At 38.6% G+C, this 26546-nt stretch overlaps 1 protein-coding gene across 4 annotated transcripts in view; it reads left to right on the top strand.

The window, feature by feature from the left end:
* Positions 1 to 5531: 5531 nt before the first annotated feature.
* UBE2K (ubiquitin conjugating enzyme E2 K) overlaps positions 5532 to 26546 on the top strand; it is a 73483-nt gene continuing 52468 nt past the window's right edge. Inside the window, exon 1 of one of the 4 annotated variants that reach the window (XM_043438203.1) lies at positions 5532 to 5798. In XM_043438203.1, coding sequence (XP_043294138.1) covers positions 5736 to 5798 — 63 coding nt within the window. In that variant the 5' untranslated portion in view covers positions 5532 to 5735. Of the gene's footprint in view, positions 5799 to 8879; positions 9012 to 26546 lie in introns of those variants that run through there. The other 3 variants (XM_043438204.1, XM_043438205.1, XM_043438201.1) reach the window with 3 other exon arrangements.

The following is a 26546-nucleotide window of genomic DNA, read 5'->3' as shown; positions in this document are numbered from 1 at the left end:
CTTGGACAGAGTGGAATTATGAGGTCCTTTCCTAAAAAAGCTCCCACCTAAACAGCCTCTGTGTCCAACAGGAAGAAAAGGTAATTTAAGGCAAGGAAACATTATTCTGTGCTATTGAAACAAGCTTTCCCCGCCATGCTACAGATATTCTGAAAGCCACAATGGTGGGGGTTCTGATCTATTCTCTATCTTTGAGAATACAGTGTGCATTACAATCAATACTGTGGTGTCCACTGGCCTGGAGCTAGGTTCAGCAGTTCAACTGTGGATCTGAATGTTGGTTTCCACTCTTGCTGCTAGAGTTCCTCACCCCCGCTGGGGTGGGTAGGGGAGAGGAGCTAACAAGATGGGAAGGGTAGGACTCAGTGAAAGAGGGGGAAAAAAATGCAAACTGACCTTAGAATTATGACTGGATGTTTCAAAAGGAGAGTTAAGTGAGAGGCTTGGATAGAATAGGCAGTGGTGAGAGACAGAGGAAAAAAAGTCTCAAAAAACTGGCAAAACACAAGGTCAGGAAAGGGCTGTAGGAAAAAAAAAATTCCTCTACATATACAACAGGATATTTGAATCTGTAGAGCAGTCATAGTAACTAGTAGGCTCTACAAAAAGGAAGACTTACATGTTTCCAATGTAGGGGAGTATTATTAACGGTCAGTAAAGCACAATTATGCCTTGCCACATTTCTTTTTATGTGAATCAACGTATCAAAACACATTGTTCTGTTAGAGGCAACAGAGAGTTAGCAGATGAACTTTCCTCCATCCATCTAAAACCAATTTCACAAACTTCAAATAAATAATGTTTATATACATTATATATTCTGAAAGTGGAGAACTTTTTAGATCTAAATCTCATGCTTAAGCAGCACATTTAAACAGTTGCAGGCACCAGGTACCAAGTGGTGTGTGCTCAGTCGTGTCTAACTCCTTGTGACCCCATGGACTGTAGCCCACCAGGCTTCTCTGATCGCAGAGTTCTCCAGGCAAGAACACTGTAGTAGCTTGCCATTTCCTACTCCAGGGGATCTTCTGGACCCAGAAATCAAACCAGTGTCTCTTGGGTCTCCTGTATTGGCAGGTGGATTCTTTACCAACTGTGACACCTGGGAGGTAGTACAGTATGCTCAAATGTACTCCATTATACTCTTAAAGAATATATTGAGGATTCCAAAAAGCATTTGTTTACATGGGTTAAAGAGCATTGTGTTAGAAATTAAAAGTAAGAAATTACTGAAATATTTACTAATAAATAACTATAATAAAATCCATTATATGCTTATATAAATAGTATAACTTCAGTGAAAAATAACTATTTTCCAAAACAAAATCTCTTTAATGCTGGCTTAATGGAACGCAGCTGCATTTTAATATATGCCTTTGCATTCAATATGTTGCACATGTTGCTCTGATTGAAGTACATAAAGAAAATCTAGCCTTATGCAGATTGGAAAGGGAAGGAATATTTTAATAACCTTTTCAGATAACTGTGGATATTATTAACCCTACACTAAATCTAGACAAATAGTAGTTTCTCAAAGGTTAGCTGAAATGTTATGAATTTTTTGTACTGTTACATTAAAATCTATCAGTCTGTCTTGATCCTTGAATGTATGTTTTCCCCATGATGATTTTGTAACACTATGCATCGATATTTGGACCAATTATTACCTCTCTAATTTATGCAGCTCTTCCAAATGTTGACATACTCCACTGTATGATTTCTAGTAATCATATTTGCCAATATCACCCAATTTAATCAGAAAGGTCTTTAAGCATATTGGGAAGCTATCAAGTCACAGTGGCAGGCATGTTTTGTAAAACTTTAATTTTCAGTTGAAAGCTTGAATTTATCATGTTTAACAAATTCTGTCAGTTATTTTCCTTGATGTGATAGCTTACGTTGTTCATTTTTGATAAATCACCTGCCAAATAGCCAACTCTTAAGAAAAGTTGTTTGTCTCAATCATTAAGTGAAAATGGTGTTCCATGAAAAAAAATGATTAAGTCCAGGTTGCAGCTCAACCATTTGTACAAGTGCTTTACCATGAGCTTTGGTATACAAGTCCTTTATCTATCCTTTTCCTGTGTGTGTGTGTGAGAGAGAGTCGCTCAGCCGTATCCGACTCCTTGCCACCCCATGGACTGTAGACCGCCAGGCTCCTCTGTCGATGGAATTCTCCAGGTAAGAATACTGGAGTGGGATTCCCTTCTCCAGGGGATCTTCCCAATCCAAGGATCAAACCCAGGTCTCTTGCATTGTAGGCAGATTTTTCACTGTCATAGCCACCAGGGAAACTCCCTTTCCATGTATCATACAAAACATCAAGACTTCACTTGAAAGTTGAGGTTTAATATAATTAATAATCCCGACTGCTTCAGTGAAGACATTCTAAAGTGAAACAGTTTTTAAATAGTGAGTGGATGACTTTAGTAACATTATTACTAGCACAGTGATTTTTTTGCTCACGACTGCTTTTACAGCACCAATACACCATTTTTTTTTTTTAAAGACTTCCCTGTAGCTCAAACGGTGAAGTCTGCCTGCAATGCAGCAGACCAGGGCTCGATTCCTGAGTTGGGAAGATCCTCTGGGGGTTGCAAACAGTTGGACGAGACTAACACACACACACACTGCTTTTACATCATCAGTGCATATGTCAACACAATAAAAAGGAAAACAAATCTCTTAATTTTGGTAATAGTTCAGGCATCGCAGACCTCTCAGGGACCCCTCTTCCCAGGGGACTGCAGACTATCCCCTGAGGTGAGTATTTCCTTATCCTTGCTAGAATGTAAATCCTACGATTTGAGGGTTTTTTTTATCTTGTTCACTGGTATGCCTCCAGGGATTATTAGATCATGCTTGGCACACAGTAGGCATTCAATAATTATTCATTTAATTATTTAATGAAGTAATCAGCACTAACTTATAACAGTGAAGAGATTATAACATGCATTATGGAAATTCATTTTTAAAAATTCAGTGTTGAATGGGTAAAATATACAATACCATACATGATGAAGTCTTCCACTTTGCCTTCCCCAAGGAACTGAAGTTGCTATCTCAGAGATTACCATTGCTGTCAGTTTCTGAGGTATTTTTCCAGTGATATTTTATGGATTCACAAGCATATACACAAACATATTCCTTTCTTCCCTCACATAAATGGTGGTATACTATACATAATCCAGACAGAATCTTAATTTTTAAAAAACAGTAATTATTTATTTATTTGGCTGCACTGGGTCTTAGTTGCAGCATGCAAGATATTCAGTTGTGGCATATGAACTCTTAGTTGAGGCATGTGTGATATAGTTCCCCGACCAGGGATCGAACCTGGGCCCCCTGCATTGGGAGCACCAGGAAAGTCCCAATAATGATTTTTTAAGTAAACTTTTTCTTTTGGAATAATTTTGGATTAACAGAAATGTTTCAGAGAATCTTGTACACCCTTTACTACTATTAATGTTAGCATCTTACATAATCATAGTACCATGTCAAACTAAGAAACTAACAGTGTTACATTATTAACTAAATTATAAAATTTATTCAGATTTCACTAATTATGTCCTTTTGGTTCCAGGGTCCAATCCAGGATACCACATCCCTTTCAGCATAATGTTCTTTTTCTCCCTAAAATATATTTTGAGGATTGCCTCATGTCAGTTAATTGGCAGTTGCCTCGAATTCTGTAAATACGAAGGACTTTAATAGGACTGTAAATAGGAAGGACTGTAAAAATGTAGCGAAAGTGGAATTTCAGGGCCAGTGATTATGTGCATTTAAAAACCAAACTTCTCTTCCCCAAAGAAATTAGCATACCTTTCTAATTAGTTCTCCTGTGATTTGACTGTTTTAATTTCTTTGAAGCGCCAAGATGAATATTGGGGACCGAATGAAGTGATAAAGGTAAAGTATTCAAAAAGTTTTTACACATATTGAAATAATTATTTTTAATGTACTGGCACAAATACAGATAGCATTGCAAGACTTCTACATTATACCATATTTTATTGTGCCATGACCCACATGTATAGTTAGTTCGCCTTAGGACCACTAGGGGGCTCTGCTGGAAGGGTTTTTATAGTTCTTCCGTTCAGAGCAATGTTTCCAGATGATGCTTTAGAATTCTAAACTCTTAAAACTTGGAAGAGATCAGCTCATCCAGCTTCCTTATTTTGCAGAAGAGGAAATCAAGGTTGAGAGAGAGCTGGTATGGAAGAGGGCTGGAATTTAAAATCCCCTCTTGGTTCCTGCGGCAGTTCAGGAAATTCTTTTTTTGCCATGTGCCTCCACTGAATGACTCATACCCAGGGGCTTATTTTTTTTTACTGCCACAATTTTAGTAATTTTTGCTAAGATGGTGTATTTGTGATATCTTCCTAACAGGACGCTTTACTGATTAGTTAGGTGAAAGAAGTGCATGAAATATAAACTTCTAAATAAATATTACAAAATGTTTTCTACTCAAAGCATCCCTTAGTATCAAAACCATATTACTGGCAGCCCTAGCAATCACTTTTAAACTGCCTTTCAAACTTACTTCCCGCTTAAAACATTTACTGTTTACTCATTTATTTATTCATTCAATATTCATTGAGTGCCTACTAGCACCAGCCACTGTTGTAGACTCTAGGCGTACAGAAGTAACGCTGCCCTTCCTCCCCAAGAAGCATAGGTTTCTCTAGTTTTCCCTTTAACATAAACTATTTTCGCATATCTTAGTTCAGTGGTTCTCTGCTGTGGAATCTGAACCAGCAGAACGAGCAGCCGCACCTGAGAACTTGATAAAAATGCAAATTAGGCCCACCTTACACTCTTTTTTGTTTTTTCTTAAGCTCTCAAGGGATCCTGATGTACATTCAAATTTTAAAGCTATGGTTTTAATTCCACGGCTTGTTATTAATTATCTAAGTAGGCCAAAGATCAACATCTGGCTTCTAAACCCATCTCAGGCATCTCCACTGAGACCCGGGCTCAATTACAGCTGAGATACAACAACGACCACACTTAATTTAATGATTTGTTGTACCTGGAAAGATCCTGGGATGTCTGCAGTAACAGAACTGTAACGGCTGCAGGACAAAAACGAACCGCAGTGGCTTTTCAGAACCAAGAGAAAATGGGCCAGACCGAGTTCCCGGACAGTGTTTTCCGACACTAGACACAGCCGGATACATTAAGCCCGCGGTCTGGCTGAGTCAGGGCGACGCTCCAAGCCCAGAGGGGGCCGCGTGAACCCGTCAGGTTGGACTCGAACCTTCGGTTAGAGGCGACGGTCTGGAAGCCTCCACCGGACCACCTACGTTCGTACAGGGGCGGAGGCGCCGGAGACGACCCGTGAGGCCCGGGAAGCCCCGGCCCGCGCGGAAGCCGCACCCTCCCGGCCCCAGACGCCGGCGGGGCGGAGCCACGCGGCCGCAGCTCAGGCAGAGACGCGCCGCACGGCGCGGCGCAGGTTCGCGGCTGAGGCGTATGGGGCTACAACGGGAGCGGCTGCGCCGCCCGGCCGGGTCAGCGTCGTGCGCATGCGCGGACCCGGCGCCATTTTGGTGGCCGGGCGCGGAGGTGATTCCACACTGAGGATAGCGCGGCGGTCGGGCTGGCAGTGGCAGCGTTCGTGTGCTCGGGTGTGAATCGCCGGCGGAGGAGGCGGTGGAGGGAGAGGTGGCGGCGGTGGCGGTGGTCGTAGCGGTGGCGGAGGAGGCGGGTACGAATCAGCTGCGGGCGGAGACATGGCCAACATCGCGGTGCAGCGAATCAAGCGGGAGTTCAAGGAGGTGCTGAAGAGCGAGGAGGTCAGAAATGAACTCCCGGACGTCCCTCACATCAGCCCAGGGCGGGAGGGCCCTTCCGGTGGCAATCCCAATATCCCTGGTAACCCCCGGTTGGCCTGCTTTGCGGCCGCCCTCTGCCTGTGGGGAAGCAGCAGTCTCCCCCTCCTTCCGCCGCCTTCCCCTCCCCTCCCCGGGCCCTGGGGTGGATGGTCTCGCGGGCGGGGGGTCTGGGGAGGAATAAGGTTTAGGGGGCAGATGGAGAAAGGGCGCTTATCGGCGGGTGTGAGCTCCAGAGAGCGCCCCACGGCAGTGGCAACAGCTGGAAGTGTGACTAGGGTGGGGAGGTAGCAGGCCGAGCCTGAGAAAACCCGGGAAGTGGGTTGGGGGAAGGGGAAAGGTGGTAACTGGATCCGGAGAGCCGCGCGGCTCAAAGGCCCACACTTTTCAGGGTATTCTGGGTTATAGCCGGTCTGGCTGCCACCGTCCTTTCCTTACGGAAGGAGTGATTGATGAAAGAAGGACGTTCGGAGTTAACTCCCTCTCGGTTGGGTGTTGGGAGAAATGAGAAGACATAATGGGGTACTAGCTTATTTGAGTGGGCGATAAGGAAATTTTCACCTGAGATAGAAAATTAATTCCGTATTAGACCATTATTTCTCATTTCCACTTACTCCGACATTCTAGGCCTCTTTTTCGATTGACATCTGAAGCTTTTTGACTGGGTAAAAGCACGTTCGGTAAATTAAAGACGTTTAAATATTTTTAGCTAGGATTAGGAAAAAATTGTGGAGTGTATGAGTAGCTTATTTCAAAATACTGCTTACAAGTTACAGATGAGAGGGTCTGTCCTAAGACAATGCCTTTGTGACACTGTTGTGTTGTGCCATGAAACTTCATTATGATGTCCCCATAGTTAATTCTTACTTTTGAAAAACTGTCCTGCTTAAAAACATGAGATTTCAGATTAATACATTGTTATGTTTCCTTATTAAGTAGGTTTATTCCAACATATATCTGAAATGATTAAAAATGTTTTTGTTTCAAGCTACTCTTGAGTCCTGTAGAAATTTTAGATTCATTGATATTGGCCACATTTGTTAATGTATTTTAAATGTTCTGGTAATTTGACTCAAAATTATGAAAGTATATTACAGTTAGGTTTTCACACCCAAAATCAACAAGAATGTTAGTTTGTTTTTCCTCCTTGGACTCAACAAGGATTAAAAATACTGAATGGTTATTTTCAAGATGTCACATTATCATTATCAAATATATTATTGCTATTTGTGTTTTTCTCTTACGTTGGTACTTTAATGATCTCAAAGATTTGTGAAATTCAGCACTCTTAAGTATGTGATGAGTTATTGACAAGTCTGATAGCAAGCACTTGAACTTTATTTGTGCCACTGAATCTGAAGTGATTGTGTATCTTTACAGTTAGACGTGGAGAAGATTCTTTAAAATTATTTAAAAATGCCAAATCCTAGCAGATTTATTGAATATAATAGTATATAACTAATGATTAGTTTTACAGAGCATGTGTATGAACTCTGACCTCTGTATTTGTTCAAGTGCCAAAACTCTGAATGGAAGGATGACTTTGTGTTTTTGTGGTATAGTGCAGAAAAAGAATCATAAATACCTGCACCGTGATACATAGTGAGACAGTGATTCTAAATTTTTCTTTAGTAAGAAGATATTTTCCAGGATACTTGACATATATCTTCCTAATGAAAGTTTGCAGCTAATATTATTGCCAGTAGCCTAGAACATTTCTTCTTTAATACAGTTGTACAAGCCTGAAACTTAATATAAGACTTTAATGCTTTATTTCCTATTACTTAAAAGTGGTCACTGCTCTCATAATTTGTATAGTGTCTACATTACGTGAGGTGACTTTTCACCATGATATTCTTAGTACTTGAAGTTTAAAAGAAATCTTGTATTGCTCTAGGAATGCATATTGTTAAAATAATACAGCTTTTTATATATAAGCAATGATGAAACCTTGTTTCAAGTAAGTGGTGTAGTGTTTCAGAGGAAGAAAACAAAATCCAAACAGGAAAATTATTTTTTTAAGAACAATGCCTTTATAAATCTGGAATGAAACTTCTTCCAGAAAGAACATTTAGGAAAGGGTCAGATAATTTAATATTGGAAAATATAACCAATAAATAGCTTCATTTTCACCAATATATTTTATTTCATTGATACTTAACAAGTCCAATTCTATAGGTGGATTCTGTTGATTATTTTCAGTATATTGAAGTACAGTCCACATGTTTCCTTTTTGTGTATGTAAATACAGTATTTGAGTGGCTGGTGTAATAGTCAAGTATTTCCTCGTGTCATCTATGTAAATCTTCATTTTACCGGTTTATTTCATATTTTTGTGTTTACTAAGAATCTTGGTTGATTTTAAGGATTTCCCCTCCCCCTCTTTTAAGTGTCTTTGTAAAGATAGCTTATATCTGGTGGTAAGAAGTTGTCAATGGCCACTGTTGGAGTGTGTTGTTAATTAAAATACAGCCTCAAGATAAATTAAATGTGAAAAGTACAGGGTAGAATCAGAATAGTGAGAGGAGGCCACCATTAGTGTCAGAAGTAGGGGAGTATGTGTATTTGGATAGGTGAAAGGATGAATGAGAACTTGGTAACATTGTTTCTCTGTAGGAGAATTGGGTGTCTAGGGCAACAGGCATCAAAAGAGTCCTTTTGAATTTTGAGTCATGCTAATATGTTATTTACTAAAAATAAATAAACCATGTAGGCCTTTTTTTCCATGAGACTGTGTTTGGCAATCTATCACTTGTCTGAGATATTAATTTATTTAAATCTGTGTAAGTTAAAGTAATATTTCAAAGTTGCAAGGAATAGAAAATTGATTTAAAGTACACTTAATAGGTGTTTTTTTAGTTGAATTACATAAGTGAATTGTAGCTTATGAGGACAGAGTAAAGCTATGATCTGTACTCATAGGTTATATTGTTATTTACTATAAATTGTTACTGGTGTTAACAACCATCATTTGTAAAGGAACTAGCAGCTCCATCTGTTTATATACATTACTGCTAATTCTCAAGAACAGATTCTTGAATGAGATTTTTTATTTCTTAGATGAGAACATTGAGATTCAGAGAAGTTAAATTATTTGTCTGCAAACATGCACCGTTGGGATTTAGATCTAAGTTTGCTGGTGTTTATGTTGTACCATGCTCTTCTGACTTGTCAAGTGTAGGTATACTTTTAATTATTTAAAAATAATTGAACCTGGTTTGTATTACTGATTAAAAGATTTAAATGCAGCCTAATTTAATTGTTTAAACATTAAGCATTGCCTGTAATTAAAGGTTTGCTTGCATTTCAGTATGCAAAATATTTTTAAATTTGAAGTTCACTGAAGTAAAATGCCCGTAAATCAGTTCACATACCCTTGTTTATTCTCTTCCTGTGTGGTACCTGTAGTTTTTTTCATATTGTAACTGCATTTTGCTAAGATTTTCTAGGATTCTCATAGGGAATATTTAAATATGTGGCATTAACAAATTGGTTTTATGAAAACTACTATTGTATAAATTTCCCTTAGGATTTTTGTACCTGTTGTCATTTTCAGTTTTATATACTTGACTATTCTGTATAGGACTAGTTACAAATCTTTACTTGACTGTTCTGTATAGAACTAGTTACAGATCTTTAGCGGGAAGTCTTTTAGTTTCTGTTGACCGCGGTTTCTCAGCCTCGGCACTGTTGGCATGTAGGACAGGTGATGGCTTCGTTGCTGCGGTGGTTCTCCTGTGCGTCGTAGCACGTTCAGCACCAGCGCTGACTAAGCGCGCTGGATGCCAGTGGCACCGGCAGTCTCCTCCCACCTCCCGACCAGGTCCCTGCCATTGTATCAGCTACAAGTGTCTCCATTCTTCGTCAAATGTCGAGAACCACTGCTGTAGACAGAACTCTTTAGAAGAACATTTAAGACGGTTAACTATATAGAGCTTGTAGTATAATTCATCTAAAAGATGAATGGACAGTAACGGTACAAAAAATTAATATAGCATGACTACCACTAGCTTTGAGTGTTCTGTTTTTAAGACTTTGCCCCTGGTTTATCAATTAATTATTATCCTTTTCTTTTAAACTTTTTCCTTTCTAGTTTAAAGACAAAGGTGAAATTTCCTGCTATAAATGAATGTAACTAGAATTTGAACAATTTTTTATGAGTAGAAAAGCGATTTGTTTTTACAGCTATGTAAGTTTTTAGTTCAGTGTAGCTTAGCCTTATGAGGTTCTGGGTGTGTGTTGAGCAAGAAAAGTGTTATTGACTGAGTTAAAAAAATTAAAAGCCAAAAAAAAAAAATTAAAGGCCTGTCCAAGTAATGCTGTTTGGGGTGCATTTCTTTTTTTAATTTTTTTAAAGGCTTTGATCTATCTATCAATCATCTGGGATTCCTTTGCAGATCATCCCTTTGTAAAGAATATGTTTTTTTATTTCTCAGTAAGTATGTTGTCAGCATTTATTGAGAATATTTGCAAACAGCCCTAAAAGACTTACCTGGTTGGAGACAGATAAAAATGATGGAGAGAATCAGTGCTGTGGGAATTCTGAGGGTGTGTGTGTGTAGGAAGAGAGGTTGTTGAGCTCAGTTCCAAAGGAAAGTTAAGACTGAATTTCAGGAGACAGTCTTAAAAGAATTACAGGAATACTGTATCAGTAAATGACCTCTTCTGTAGACTCCTGAATTGGAATTAGGGAGCAGGAGTTGTAGACAAAATGAAGCTAGGAACATTTATATGTTAATAACAGAAAGGTTGCACAGGTCTAATATACACAAACGTAGTTGTGGAGTTAGAACACATAAGTTATCTTTGGGGGAAAACCACCTTTTTCAGATCAAAATAATAAATGGTAATATACAAAGCACATATGATAAAAGTGTGACCAGCACCCAAAACAATGTTAATATTACCAGCATCATCAGAATCCCCACACCCACCCCTTTCCAGTCAATTTCCTGATTTTTAATAACACGGGTTAGCTTTGGATATGTTTGAGTAAAAGGATAGACATAAGAGCATATACTATATGATTTAATTTTAAAGATTTTTAAAAGCTGCCTTTCAAAGTCTTTGTTCAGAAAATACATTAACAGTGTCTAGAGAATGTGTTGAAATGCATTGAATGTTTTAGTTGAAAGAGACCTTAGATCTAGGTGAAAAATCTCATCTGTAAGTTCAGGAAACGGAAGCCTAGAGATTGATTGTTGCTCGGTGACACATAGATTTGGTTAATGGTGAACTTCACCTGGGTTGTGGTTGTTTTTTGTTTTAGATTTTTGTTTTTTGGTTGTGAGTCTTTGTTGCTCGATGTGGGCTTTCTCTAACTGTAGCGAGCGGGGGCTCCTCTTCCTTGTGGGGCTCAGGCTTCTCATTGCCGTGGCTTGTCTTGGTGAGGAGCACAGACTCTAGGCACACAGGCTTCAGTAGTTGTGGCACATGGGCACATTGCCCCGCAGCATGTGGGATCTTCCCCGACTAGGGATCGAACCTGTGTACCCTGCATTGGCAGGCAGATACTTAACCACTGTGCCACCAGGGAAGCCCCCTCGTCCAGGTGTTTTGTATACCAGTTTTCTCCAGCTGTTATATATGGTTGCTTTATGAGATGATCTTTTTCATAAACAATACTATAAAAGTTGAATGCTAATAAGACTAAGTATCATTGCAACAGTGGATAACATGTCATTCAATATTGAGAATTGCATTAATCTTTAAACATATTCTGCTTTTCTGTCTTGGTGTGAGAACTTCAGTTTGCCAGGAGGCAGAGATACTTAGTTTTCCAAGCATAATGTAGTAAGTTTACCTTAGTGATTAAGAGTGTGGGCTTTGGAATTTCAGTCCTGGCTTTTCAGCTTAATACCGACAGCACTATTTCAGTTTTCTTCTCTGAAAATAGGAGATCAAGAGAGTCTTTTCATGCTTAGAGCAGTGCTAGGAATATTCAATAAGTGGATAGTTGTGAAGATGTCTGAATTAATTATACTTTCATATTCTACTTACTGTTGTCCTTGGATCATAAAAGTTTCCTTCAATGGTTCAGTGATAGCTCTATGTGAATGTGGTTCCAGAAAAGGTTTAAGGTGATGAGGGACTTTAGTATTGATACTTCTGATAATGTTTCTTTGTGTGTAAATAACCTATGGGGACTGGTGGTGAGGGGAATACAAAAGTATATTTGGACTTGGTTCTGAAAATGTTGGTTAGTCTTTCTTAAGGAGACAGTGGGATTATTTTGGATTTCTTCACATGACTCTGGTCTCCTTTAACTGGACCATGGAATCCAGATTCTAATCCTGTGGTGTGTAATTTTGAATTCCTTTGTAAAATCCCTATTTTAAAATTGGGTCTTGGAAGTTAGAAAGTGGTAGTCACATCCATCTGACATCAATGGTATGTTCTGCTATGTAATTCTGAAAAGGGGAGGCAAGTTCATTGCGTTCAAAACCCTTGCCATTTCCCTCCATTTAGTTATTTTCTTTTATCGCGAATTTAAAATAACGACCTATAGTTGAATGCCTGCTGTCTGGTATTTTATATCTATGACAGCCTTCTGAGATGGGTTGCTTCTGTTACAGATGAGAAAGTTGTAGCTCTGAAGAAGTTAACTTTCCACAGTGTCAGGTAACGTGGTGGTGGTGGTGGTGGTGCTGGTTCAGTTGCTGAGAGGTGGCCGGCTCTTTCTGACCCTGTGGACTGCAGAGCTCCAGGCTTTTCTGTCTGAGCAGGGGTTTAAAGCCAGGTCTCTGACTCCATTTAACTTGGTATGGTGGAAAGAATAATCTTATCTGCTGCTTGCTTCCAATCCATTATTTCTAAAGATGCTTTTAAAAATTACATTTTAGACTTAGAAGTTTAGAAATAATATATGAACCTTTATATCCATGGTCCAGATTTAATAAATCTTAATCCTCATACTGGCTTTAGCCCCTCCTCAACCCCCCAAGAAATAAAACCTACAAAGGAAACTCACTTTCTAACCTATTCTCTATTCTGTACTCTCCTTGGAAGTAACCATTATGCTGAAGTTGAGTATATCCCTCCCATACATATTTTTTACTACTGATAAACATAGTGTTTTTGAGTGTAAGGTCACTTTTGTGTTCTAAAATTTTTTTAAAAAACTTCGTAGATGGTTATAATATTCTGCATCTCCTGCAACTTTTCTTCTCAGCGTTGTTTTTTAAGGTTTATCTGTGACAGTGCATAAATTGCTCTAGTTCTTCAATTTTAAACTGCAGTTGACCAACATGGGCTTGAACTGCATGAATCTACTTACATGTGGATTTTTTTCAATAGTAAATACTGCAGTCCACAATGATTGACTGTTGGTTGAATGGGTAGATACGTGGAAACTGTATATGGAGGGCCAACCATAAGTTATACTTCGATTTTTGTCTGAGCAGAGGTTTGGCATCCCTAACCCCCTCATTGTTTAAAGGTCAACTGTATAGAGTATTTTGTGTCCCAGTTTTTAAAATTCATTCTCCCGTTGATGGCATATAGTTACAAAAAAGACACATTGAACATTATTATAAAGGTTTCCTTGGGTATTTTTTAGGAAGTAGATTTGCAGGATCTGAGTGTATTTGCATCTTTTCTGCATGATTGGATATTGCATTTTTGTTCTCCCAATGGTCGTATCAATTTACACTCCCTCTAGAAATACGTAAGAATTCTAGTGACCTGACATCTGCAAAGTTTAGATTTTTGTCAGTCTGATGGATATGAAATGGTAGCTTAATTTTCATTTCCTTTGTCAGTAGAGATATTAAGCGTGTTTTTGTGTCTATTGGCTGTGAGGCTTTCTCTTGTAAATTTAGTGTTTTCATTATTTACCTATTTTTAAGAATTTCTGTGGTTTGTATTTTTCTTACTGATTTGTAAGAGTTCTTTATAATTTTGTCTACGTCTATTATGTGGCTTAATTTCAACTTAAAGACAACTTTTGTCTTACCTTTTTTAATGCTCTTTTTAAAAATTGTGGTAAATACTCATATAAAACTTTCTACTTTGTGTATTTTTAAGTGGACAATTTCAGTGGTGTTAAGTACATTCACATTGTTGTACAATCAATACCACCATCCATCTCCAAGACTCTGCATTTTGTAAAATTGAAACTGTACCCATTAAACACTTAACTCCTTACTTCTCCTATGCCCAGCTCCTGTAGTCAGCACTCTACTTGTTGTCTCTGAATTTGACTACTGTATTATACATTATTTGTTTTACTGGCTTATTTCACTTAATGTTATCACATCTTTGATCTACTGAGTTTACCTTTAAAGTAGTCAAATTTGTCTGTCTTTTCCTATGTGGTGTGCTTTTTTTTTTTTTGTATTGGATTGGCTAAAAAGTTCTTTCGGGTTTTCCCATAGCATCTTTTTTTTTTTTTTTTTTAAGTTTTATTAAAGTATAAAGGAGATAGAGAAAGCTTCTGACATAGGCATCAGAAGGGGGAAAAAGAGTACCCCCCGTAGCATCTTTTGTAAAAACTTGAAGGAACATTTTGGCCAACCCAATATTTTGTTTAAGGAATATTTTCCTACTCTGGTTATCATAAAGATATTCTCATGTATTTGGTTCTTAAAAGTTAATTCATTTTTGTTTGTTTGTGGTTGTGCTGGGTCTTCCTTGGTGGGCACGGGCTTTCTCTAGTTGTGATGAGGGGCTGCTTTTCCTTACGGTGCTCGAGGTTCTCATTGTGGTGGCTTCTCGTTGCAGAGCACAGGTTCTAGGGTGTGGGTTTTAGTAGTTGCTGCATGCAGGTTCATTAGTTGTGGCTTGTGGGCCCTAGAGCCTGTGTGTTGTGGTGCGCAGGCTTTAGTTGCCTGCAGCATGTGGAATCTTTCGGACCAGGGATTGAACCCGAGTCCCTGCATTGGCAAGTGGATTCTTATGCACTGTACCATCAGCGAAGTTCTAATTCATTCTTTAACTTCTGTACTCAGGCTTCTTCAGTTTCTTGTCATATTGAAATTACTTTTTCAGGCATTGCTAACAACTTCTAAATTGTTAAATGCAAATATCTTTCTTCAGCATTTCCAGTTCTGTCTTAGAGCTTTCCTTTTTCAGTTGCTCTGATACTAAATTTTGGTTTTTCTTTAACTTCTGTTATTACCCTTTGTAGGTTTGATTTCATCTCCCATCCTCCATATGTCTTCTGAATCTTTGTTTCCTCTTCTGTGTTCTTTTTGTTAATTGTCTTAGATGAGGCTTTCTTAGATAAACTCTTTATATTAAAATAGTTTGCTAATTTATGTTTAGTTCTCTACCTTTAGTCTGTCCCAACTTTTAATTCAACCCCCCTGGTGCCATGCTACTGGGTTATTTATTTATTTTTTAAAAATAATTTTTAGTCCTCACCATGAAGCACGTGAAATCTTAGTTCCGTGACCACAGATTAAACCTGTGCCCCTTTGTATTGGAAACATGGAGTATAAACCTCTCTGGGCCACTGGGGAAGTCCCTGGATTTAGTTTTTAAAACGTGATCTTGTCATTTTCTTTTAGATTGTCTACCTCTTATTGCGGGAAGTCACAACCTTTTCATTTCTAGCCTACCTTTCTTGACCTCCTTCCTGTCAAGTCTCAACTCAGCTGCATGCCTAAACATACCTCAGACCCTCAGCCTCCCTCCAACCTTTAGCTAACTTAATTAATTGCTTGCTATTGAGTTGTTTTGTCTGCATGGACTAAACCCTTATCTTCTTTCTTTCAAAAAACTCATTCTAAAATGCCATTCCGAATAAGCGTTTCTTGAACACAGATTACCTCTTTTTTCTAGTATCACTTTGTCAGGATCTTTTTAGAGCAGTTACTGTATTGTTAGTGATTGTATATATGTCTTTCTGCTCCTGCCAGATCATTGAGCTCTTTGAGGGTTCTTATTATTTTTCTTTTCAGCATCCAGCATGGTGCCTGAATTGTAATAAGCTTAATGACATTTAAGTGAAATGAAGTCGCTCAGTCATGTCCGACTCTTTGCGAACCCGTGGACTGTAGCCTACTAGGCTCCTCTGTCCAGGGGATTCTCCAGGCAAGAATACTGGAGTGGGTTGCCATTTCCTTCTCCAGGGGATCTTCCTGACCCAGGGATCAAACCCAGGTCTCCCACGTTGCAGGCAGACTCTTTACCCTCTGAGCCACCAGGGAAGCCCCAGTAACATTTAAAGTATGCCCCAGATCTTCAGAAGGTGTCTAATCTTTCAGAGCTTTTGCTTAAAGTGCTCTTTGCCTAGGTTTAGAACGGATCTGTTTTACTCTGTTCATTATTTTTAGCCTTTGTGTGATTATGAATTTTTCTAGTAATTACAAATGCAGGGCTAGCTAGCATGTGTAGTCTTTTCTCTCAAGTGACTGTGGGATGCTTTACTTTTAGGTTTCTTTGTTTTATGTGAACCATCCTGTTTGGGATTGGTGTACTTAATTGTGGATTGTCTGAGACTGTTGATTTTCAGCAGCGATAGAAAATATTTTGTGCTTCATTTTTCTTAAAATATTTCTGTAGTAGTTCCTTTATTTTTAAAATGTGTGTGTGTGTGTAGTATACTACAGTTTATGCATTGGATATTTGGTTTATTTCCAGTTTCTTGCTGATGCATATGTGCAAGAGTTTAGGGTATATGGGTATTTGGATGAAATTTTTTAAGTGGGTATGTCAGACTTTTTTTAAAATATCTCTTGGCTTGGTCATATTTTGATTATATCCTCAGGTGTTTACTTAGGTGCTTTGTCTCCGTCTGCCCGACGTGAGTCATTGAGGACAGAGACCTATCTTCCTGATTTTCTATTCTCCATTGCTTAACACATTGCCTGGTAAGCAAGAGGCGTTTGTTTTCCTGAATGAGTTTAAGGATTTCATAAGCTCCAGGAAGCTAATCCCCAAGCACTAGGAAAGTAATACCTTTCATCCTACTTCTGGTACTAGGAAGAGTTGAATATACTGATAAAGATGGCCTCCACTGAAGTTGAGTTTCTTTTGATAATGTAGTTAGGTTCTGAGTTGGGGTGATACCAGGTCTAAGTCCAAAACTTGGAAATAAGATGGTGGGAAGGGAATTTTTTTTGCTATTTTTTGTAGTTCTCCTTTGATGATCTCAGGGGGCATCTATTTAGTATTATATATGACATCATCTATACTTATTGTTTAAGCTTTTTTTGGTGCACTTCCGGGCACACAGAACTTCCCCGACCAGGGATCAAACCTGTGTCCCCTGCAGTGAAAGCAGAACATCTTAACTACTGGACCACTGAGGAAGTCTGATGGTTTAAACTCTTTAGTAATTCTACATTTTCTTCATTTATTCAACAAATAATTATTAAAGGCCACTTATGTTTGTTAATAGGATAGACATGGTCCATGCCCTTTTGGAGTAAATTATGGTCCAGTAAGACAGTAAAACATTGAACAGGTAGTTGTGTGTGCTTGTTGAGTTTAAGGAGAACTGTGAGGATGAGGTAACCTAAACTCAGGGGAAGAGTTCCTTGGAGATGACCCTTAAACTGATACTTGGGAAGATAAAATTAACTTAGTCATACATTAGGATGATCAACTCTTACATGCACATAGAAAGCTAATAGTCATTATGTAGTGAAGAATGTAAACAATATAATTGCTTTTCTCTTTTAAATAAACAGTCAAATTCTGTGAATGTAAAAGTAACAAACATTAAACTTTGATAAATATGGGGAACCATATTCAAGTAAAAATAATCTGTAATTTCACTCCTAGAGATAATTCTTTTTTTTTAAACAAAGTTTGTTTTGTTTATGCAATATTTCATATATACAGAGATACATCTTAATTTTGATATTCCTTTCATTTTATCTATGTATGTACATATGTATGCATATTTTGAATTTGGTGTTGGGGGAAGTTTTGAATACAGTTCCCATGGGACTTTAAACCCAAATCTGTAATTTTTTAAATCATCTGAAGCTGTTTTTCCCTATGAGACTCCAAGCTTCTCACGGGTAGGCATCATGTCTCATCCATCTTTGTATTATCAGTACCAAGAGCTCTTTAAAAGATACTTGAGGGCTCCCTCTATGCTAGGCACCGTGATATGTGTTGGGGATATAGCAATGAATGGGGCAAGGGAAGACAAACAAGTAAGTAATAAATGCAGTGCATAGTAGTATAATAATATTGTACAGCTATAATAATAATACTGATGAAAATAAAATTGATAAAATAATACTGATGAAATTAATTCGTTGGTTTTGATTGGTTGTTCAGAAAAGACCTCTCCTAGAATTGTAAACTTAAATTGAGATATGAATGATAAAAGCATGTCTCTAGGTGAAGAACAGTCCAATTCATAGGAAACTGTTAAAGTCTGTAAAGTTGGGAATGAATTTGCAATGTCTCAGCAGCCAAAAAGGTTGTTGAGACTGGAGTATTGTGGGTAACGGTGGAGAGTGATGTAAGATGAATTTGGAGATGTAGGCAGGAGCCAGATCACATACAACTTTATAAGCCCAAAGTAAGGAGTTTGGATTTTAAGGAACTCTGAAAGCCATTTGAGGATTTAAAGCAACAGACAGAATTTTGTGTCTTTTTTTTTTTTTTAGAATTTTGTGTCTTTTTAAAGATCACTTTGGCTGCTGTGAAGAATGAATTGACACTGAAGATGTAAGGAAAGGTTTAGTATTTAAAGGTTGAGTTTTGCTGGATATAACAAAAGAAACACTAGTAGTGATTTAAATAAATAGGAGTGGGGAAAGCACACTGGAGGTTGAGGATGATAACTTTGTTTTGTTCTTGTTAGGTTTTAAGGCTAGAAAGTAACAAGCAGTTGATTATGTGAATCTGGAAGTTAGAGCTGAAGAGAGATCAGGGCATCATAGGTATAGAGATGGTATAGTTTAAAACTTAGGCTGGGTGACTTAACTCTAGTAGGAGAATTTGATTAGAAAGGAAGGGGTCTAGGACAAAGTCTGGACTTTGTCTCGGGTCCCTGGCATATGTTGAATTGATGAGAACCTACAAAGGAGAGTGTGATGTCACTGAGGCTAAGAGAAGACTGAATTCCAAGAAGAGAGTTGTCGACTTTGTAATGCTGCTGAATAGGGGAAATGACCATTGAGTTTGCAGTGTAATTGTTGGTGACCTTGACTGGAGTATTTTCATTGGAACGGTGTGCATGTCTTATTGGAGTGGATTGTGAGAGGAATGAGATGAGGAACTAATTGGCAACTATGGATGGTCAGCGTTTTTAAAGGAGTTTTGCTTTGATAGGAAAGGAGAGAAGATAGGGAGCTGGAGAAGACCATGACTTGAGAGATCTTTCAAACAATTTTCTATTAGCTTATTAGAGTATATTTGTATATTAATGAATGGGAGAAATTGATTATGCTAGAGAGAGAAGGAGTAATTGAAGGTGCAAAGTCCTGGAGAAGAACAGGGGGCAGTGTTCCAAATATAAGTGGGAGGATTAATCTTTAATATGAGCAGAGATACTTAGGGCAGTGTTAAGTTTCTACTTGGGATTTATGGTTTTCACTTGAACAGGAGACTTATTAATGCTGGTTGTTTCTTGCCCTGCCCCCAACAAAGCTGCTAGGGGTGGATGCAGGGAGTTTTGTTTGTTTGTTTTTTAGTTAATTGGGGGAATGCGTTTAATTAGCATTGGGGCTTTGCCATATGAGTACACTGAAGAAAGGAAAGTATCAAGTTTGTCAAGAGTATTTGCAAAGGATTGATTATAATGAATGTCCAAGGAATCAAAACTGGTTAAGAAAGGAAGTGAGGACAGTAAAGATGATTGATAATGAGGGAGAGTGGTTCTGTTTTGATTAAGTGAGCTAATAGCTGGGTTTGAAGTATCAAAGTGAATTTATTTAATCCACAGAAGTTGGGAATTTGAGGAACTTAAAATGAGTTTTGGAAAAGATGCAGGTTTAGGTGATGGCAGATGCAAATAGATGGGGAAACAGTGGCTGACTTTATTTTTCTGGGCTCCAAAATCACTGCAGATGATGACTGCAGCCATGAAATTAAAAGACGCTTACTCCTTGGAAGGAAAGTTATGACCAACCTAGACAGCATATTACAAAGCAGAGACATTACCTTGCCAGCAAAGATCCATCTAGTCAAAGCTATGGTTTTTCTAGTAGCCATGTGTGGGTGTGAGAGTTGGACTACGAAGAAAGCTGAGCGCCGAAGAATTGATGCTTTTGAACGGTGGTGTTGGAGAAGACTCTGGAGAGTCGCTTGGACTGCACGGAGATCCAACCAGTCCATCTTAAAGGAGATCAGTCCTGGGTGTTCATTGGAGGGACTGCTGTTGAAGCTGAAACTCCCAATATTTTGGTCACCTGATGCGAAGAGCTGACTCATTTGAAAAGACTCTGTTGCTGGGAAAGATTGAAGGCAGGAGGAGAAGGGGACGACAGAGGATGAGATGGCTGGATGGCATAACCAACTCGATGGACATGAGTTTGAGTGAACTCCGGGAGTTGGTGATGAACAGAGAGGCCTGGCATTCTGCGGTTCATGGGGTCGCAAAGACTCGGACACAACTGAGCGACTGAACTGAAATGCAAAAAGGCCAAATGGCATCTGAGGAGGCCTTACAAATAGCTAAGGAAAAAAAGAAGAGAAGCGAAAGGCAAAAAGAAAAGGAAAGATATAGCCATCTGAATGCAGAGTTCCAAAGTAAAGCGAGGAGAGATGAGAGCCTTCTTCAGTGATCAATGCAGAGAAATAGAGAAAGACAATAGAACGGGAAAGACTAGAGACCTCTTCAAGAAAATTAGAGATACCAAGGGAACACTTCATGCAAAGATGGGCACAATAAAGGACAGAAACAGTATGAACCCAACTGAAGCAGAAGATTTTAAGAAGAGGTGACAAAAAGACACAGAAGAAATATACAAAAAAGATATTAATGACCCAGATAGCCTTGATAGTGTGATCACTCACCTAGGGCCAGTGTGAAGTCAAGTGGGCCTTAGGAAGCATTGATGTGACAAAGCTAGTGGAGGTGGTGGAATTCCAGCTGAGCTCTTTAAATCCTAAAAGATGGATGCTATTAATTTGCTGCACTCAATATGCTAGGAAATTTGGAAAATTCAGCAGTGGCCACAGAACTGGAAAAGGTCAGTTTTCATTTTAACCCCAAAGAAAGGCAATGCCATGTCATTTCACATGCTAGCAAGTTCAGTTGCTCAGTTGTGTCCAGCTTCAAAGTAGTGCTCAAAATTGTCCAAGCCAGGTTTCAATGGTACGTGAACCGAGAACGTCTGGATGTTCAAGCTGGATATAGAAAAGGCAGAGGTACCAGAGAGGAAATTGGCAACATCCGTTGGCTCATAGAAAAAGTAAGAGAATTACAGAAAAACAACTACTACTGCTTCATTGACTACGCTAAAGCCTTTGTGTGGATCACAACAAACTAGAAAATTCTTAAAGAGATGGGAATACCAGACAACCTTACTTGCCTCCTGAGAAACCTGTATGTGGGTCAAGAAGCCACAGTTAGAACCAGACATGGAACAATGGACTGGTTCAAAATTGGCAAAGGAGTACATCAAGGCTGTATATTTGTCACCCTGCTTATTTAACTTCTATGCAGAGTACATCGTGAGGAATGCTGTGCTGGATGAAGCAGAAGCTGGAATCAGGATTGCTGGAGGAAATACCAATAACCTCACATATGCAGATGACACCACCCTTAGGACAGAAAGTGAAGAGGAACTAAATAGCCTCTTGATGAAGGTGAAAGAGGAGAGTGAAAAAGTTGTCTTAAAACTTGATATTGAAAAAATGAAGATCATGACATCTGGGCCTATCACTTCATGGCAAATAGATGGGGAAACAATGGAAACAGTGACAGACTTTGCTTTCTTGGGTTCTGAAATCACTACAGATGGTGACTGCAGCTATGAAATTAAGACACTTGCTCCTTGGAAGAAAAGCTATGACAAACCTGCTGCTACTAAGTCACTTCAGTCATGTCCGACTCTGTGCGACCCCATAGACGGCAGCCCACCAGGCTGTTCTGTTCCTGGGATTCTCCAGGCAAGAATACTGGAGTGGGTTGCCATTTCCTTCTCCAGTGCACGCATGCATGCTAAGTCACTACAGTTGTGTCCGACTCTGTGCGACCCTGTGGACAGCAGCCCACCAGGCTCCTCTGTCCACGGGATTCTCTAAGCAAGAATACTGGAGTGGGTTGCCATTTCCTTCTCCAATGACAAACCTAGACAGTGTTAAAAAGCAGAGACATTGCTTTGCCAACAAAGGTCCGTCTAGTCAAAGCTATGGTTTTTCCAGTAGTCATGTATGGATGTGAGAGTTGGACCATAAAGAAGGCTGAATATAAAGAATTTATGCTTTTGAACTGTGGTGTTGGAGAAGATTCTTGAGAGTCCCTGAGAGTGCCAGATCAAACTGGTCAGTCCTAAATCAATACTTAATATTCATTGGAAGGATTGATGCTGAAGCTGAGATTCTAGTATTTTGGCCACCTTATGCAAAGAACCGACTTATAGAAAAGATTGTGATGCTGGGAAAGATTGAAGGAAAAGGGGATGACAGGATGAGATAGTTGGATGGCTGAACAACAACAAAATGAAGGGTATGATTATGTGGAGATAAGAGCTTACAGTCTATCAATATTTGGAACCCAGGCAGTCCTAATCCTGTCTCCTTGCTCTTCTGTGAGAATTGAGAAGAAATGTACAAAGATGACAAAGTAGGCAACAGTCTCTTTCAACTAGAGATAGCTGTTGATGTTAACATCCTTCTTTTTTTTTTAATCAAATCAGAATCTTAGTATATTTTTTTCCTGTTAATGCATTTGTGTTTTCTTTGGGACATTAAGTACTCTTTTTAAGTATTTAATGTTTAACTTGAGCGTTAGAATTAAATAGTATTTATATGTTTAATATTTAGTACTACCTAGTGAACCATCTTTTTGTTGACCGTTTATATGTTGTTTCTGTTTTTTCCCACTGAAAGGAATATCTTTACATAATACTTTTTATATGAGATCATTTCCCTAAGATAGATTCCTGGAAAGAAATTACTAGATCATAGTATCTGAACTTAGGACCAAGGTGCTTTCTACAAAGGTGGTTGTAAATTGCTCCAGCACTGGCAGTGCATGAGGCAGCCCGTTTCATCATATTCTCAACATTTAATGCGACCTTTTTTTATAAGTCAGAAAAATTAACTGTCCAGTTTTATCTGTTTAACTTTTTTCCCCTTGGAAAAACATTGAGTTTACTTATATAAACATTTGACCAAGCCCTCATTTATCCAGTCAACTTGAGCAAGTTCTATGTACTAGACATTCTATGGACAAGTGGTGGGAAAAATTTTTTTCTAATTTTTATTTGACTTTTTATTAAAATTTTCAGTATGCTTCTGTCATTACTGCCTAGATTCAACAACTGTTAAAACTGCTGTTATGAAAACAATTCACTACTGAAAGACTACTGAAGGCTGAGCATGTAGCTCCTCTGAATGACGTTCTTTTACATAACCACAGTATTATTATTCTACCTAAGAAAATTGTTAATTCCTTAGTATCTAATGCTCATATTTTCCCATATCTCCCCAGTTGCTTAAAAAATGTCTTTTATAGCCTTTTTTTTTCTCTTTAAGTAGGACCCACTTAGGTTTACGCGTTGCATGTTGAACCTGGTAATGGCAGTGACAGCACGGAGCTCTAGCCAGGGAATGCCCTGAGGTGGTTTTTAGTCTTTTAACTTTATGATGGTTCTCCTGCAAATCCCTCCAGTTTTAATCCTGGAGATTTCCTCGTGGTGGTGTTTTAACTTGTATTTCTTATAAACTGGGAGTTAAGGTACAAAGGTTTGACTAGATTATCACATTAAACTTTTTTGTCAGGACTCCAATTGTAATGTGTAATTCATGTTTGAATCATGTTAATATATGTGTGTAATACCGGGTTTTCTCATTGTTAGTGATATTAGGTTACTTGGGTAATAACTTGATTAAGGTGGGAGCCACAAGATCTGTCTGTGAAGAGATATGTTTTATTCCTTTTACAGTTAGCAAGTAAACTGAAGTGAGTAAAGATATGATATAATAGTCACCTCCAGTGGCAACAGAGGATTTTCTTCTCTTTTTAATCAGAGTGTGGATTTGTTAGCTGGTGCTGCCAGCAAAATACCATAGACTGGGTGGCATAAACAACAGAAATTAATTTTCTCACAGTTCTAGAGGATAGGTACTTAAAGTTACAGCTTTGAAAGTAATTTGAGATTGGTGTCTGTTTGAAAATTCTTTGTGGTTAAAATACAGTTTATGCAAAATAAGTTTGTGTTTAATTTTATAAAAGAGTTTGTGTTTAGGTGGAAGGATTTTTGTAAGTGGTAGCAGTAATGGCAGATACCTCAACTTTAGATATATATTGTTTTTCAAGTTAAGACTTGTATTTGTCAAATTAAGGCATTTCCAAATACCTTTCTGATAAAAACTTTTATGGAACAAGGTTCTTGGATTCTTGGCGTGGAACTCTCTTGGTCGCAGTAAATGTTGTTCAGTTGCTCAGTCGCTTCCAACCCTGTGCGGCCCGTGGGCTTTACCTCTGTTGCGGTGTGCTAACCAGGGGTTTGCTGAGAATTGTGTGTCTTTCTATGGCTTCCCTGGTGGCTCAGATGGTAAAGAATCTGCCTGCATTGCGGAGATCCAGGCTTGATCCTTGGGTCAGGAAGATTCCCTGGACGAGGGCATGGCAATACACTCCAGTATTCTTGCCTGGAGAATTCCATGGACAGAGGAGCCCGGTGGGCTGTAGTCCATGGGGTTACAAAGAGTTGGACACGACTGAGTGACTGACATACTAGTGAGACTAGCGAATATTTGTTCAGAATTGTGCTGGCTAAGTTTGCGGGATCAAACCATTATTTGTCTTATAAAATGTGTTTGACAGAGGATGAGGTGGCCGGATGGCATCACCCACTCGATGGGCATGAGTTTAAGTAAACTCCGGGAGTTGGTGATGGACAGGGAGGCCTGGCGTGCTGTGATTCATGGGGTCGCAGAGTCGGACACGACTGAGCGACTGAACTGAACTGAAAATGTGTTTGTAATCATTCTCTTTCATTTTTTTTTGAAACAGTGTGAGATCTTTGGTTGGTTGGTTGGTTGGTTGGTTGGTTTTTTTAAGTGGGATGTATGTTTGAGGACCAGGTGGCTTTTTAGAATGTGGCTGCTAAATTTTTGTCAGTTGAGGCTTTAAAAAAAAATCTCTTATTTAAAATGTACTAGATTTCATTTATTAATTATGGTCTGTTTATAATATGTAATAGACACAGGATATGGTTTAGCTTTTTTTTTTGCTTTATCTCATTTTTTTGTTTCTTTTTTTAAAATTTTATTTTATTTTTATTTTATTTTGTTTTTGTTTCCTTTCTTTCTCCTGCCTCTAGTTCACATATTCTCTATTTTATCAGTTGAGCCTATGACTTTTGGTTTTTATTTTATTGAGTCACGGTTTCATTGTTTGTCTTCATTTTTGTTTGGTTCAGTTCTCTTCTTTAATTTTTTTACCGACAGTACTTTGAACCCTTTAAACTTTCTTCTTAAATGATACAGAAGTTTGGAAGGTTAAAAAAGAATTTTTTTTTTTATGGGTACAGAATTTCATTGTTAAAAATTTTCAATTATAGAAATATAGAGTAAAAGTTCTTGTTACCCATCCATTCTTTCCTTCCTTCCCTCTCTTTCAGAGGGACCCTTTAACAACTTTTTCTATGTGTTTACATATTCAGAAAACATAGGAACTTCTAGTTTGTCGACTGAAAGAAAAAGCACAACCTAAAAGTTGAGAATTCTATTTCCTTTGGTGGGTTTTCTGAGGATTTAAGCATGGAAGACTCTCGGATTGGTCTAAGGAACTGACTCAAAAGTACGGGAGGAGCCAGGGCTTATAGGAGTTTTGCAGATAGTCAGACATGAAAAGCTTACTATCAGTTAAAGAAAACCAGACATCGCAAGCACTTTTCTAAGTATGGGAAGATGGGAGAGTCTGGACTAAATGAAATCATTCCTTTGTTATGTACCTTAACTATTTAGGGGCTTCCCTGTGGTGGCTCAGACAGGAAAGAGTCTGCCTGAAATGCAGGAGACCAGGGGTCGACCCCTGGGTCAGGAAGATCCCCTGGAGAAGGAAATGGCAACCCACTCCAGTATTCTTGCCTAGAAAAATCCCATGGATGGTGGAGCTTGGCGGGCTACAGTCCATGGAGTTGCAGAGAGTCTGACACGACTGAGCGGCTGACACTTTGACTTTAACTATCTAGGAACTGTATCCTGCTTTTTTTATCCTGTATTTATTATTTATGAAAGTTCCTGAACTTTTATCAATACAGACAAGAGTACAGACAACATTAGAAGTTTTTTAGGGCTTCACTGGTGGCTCAGTGGTAAAGAATCTGCCTGCCAATGCGGGAGACTCAGGTTCGATACCTAGGTCGAGAAATTCCCTGGAGAAGGAAATGGCAACCCACTCCGTTGTTCTTGCTTGGGAAATCCCGTGGACAGAGGAACCTGGCAGGTTACAGTCCATGTGGGTAGGGTAGCAAAAGAGTTGGATAACAGCTTAGTGACTAAACAACAGCAGCAATATGTTTGATGAGTTTTTTTTAATTAGTTTACCTGCAAGGAAGTGTTGAGGCCTATGATTAAAATTATATTTATTTACGTTTTGTATTTCTGCTTGTTTTTTTATGCTAG

Source organism: Cervus canadensis, chromosome 19, assembly GCF_019320065.1.
Source record: "Cervus canadensis isolate Bull #8, Minnesota chromosome 19, ASM1932006v1, whole genome shotgun sequence".
NCBI classification, from domain to species: domain Eukaryota; kingdom Metazoa; phylum Chordata; class Mammalia; order Artiodactyla; family Cervidae; genus Cervus; species Cervus canadensis.
This window is presented reverse-complemented; position numbering and strand designations above follow the sequence as displayed.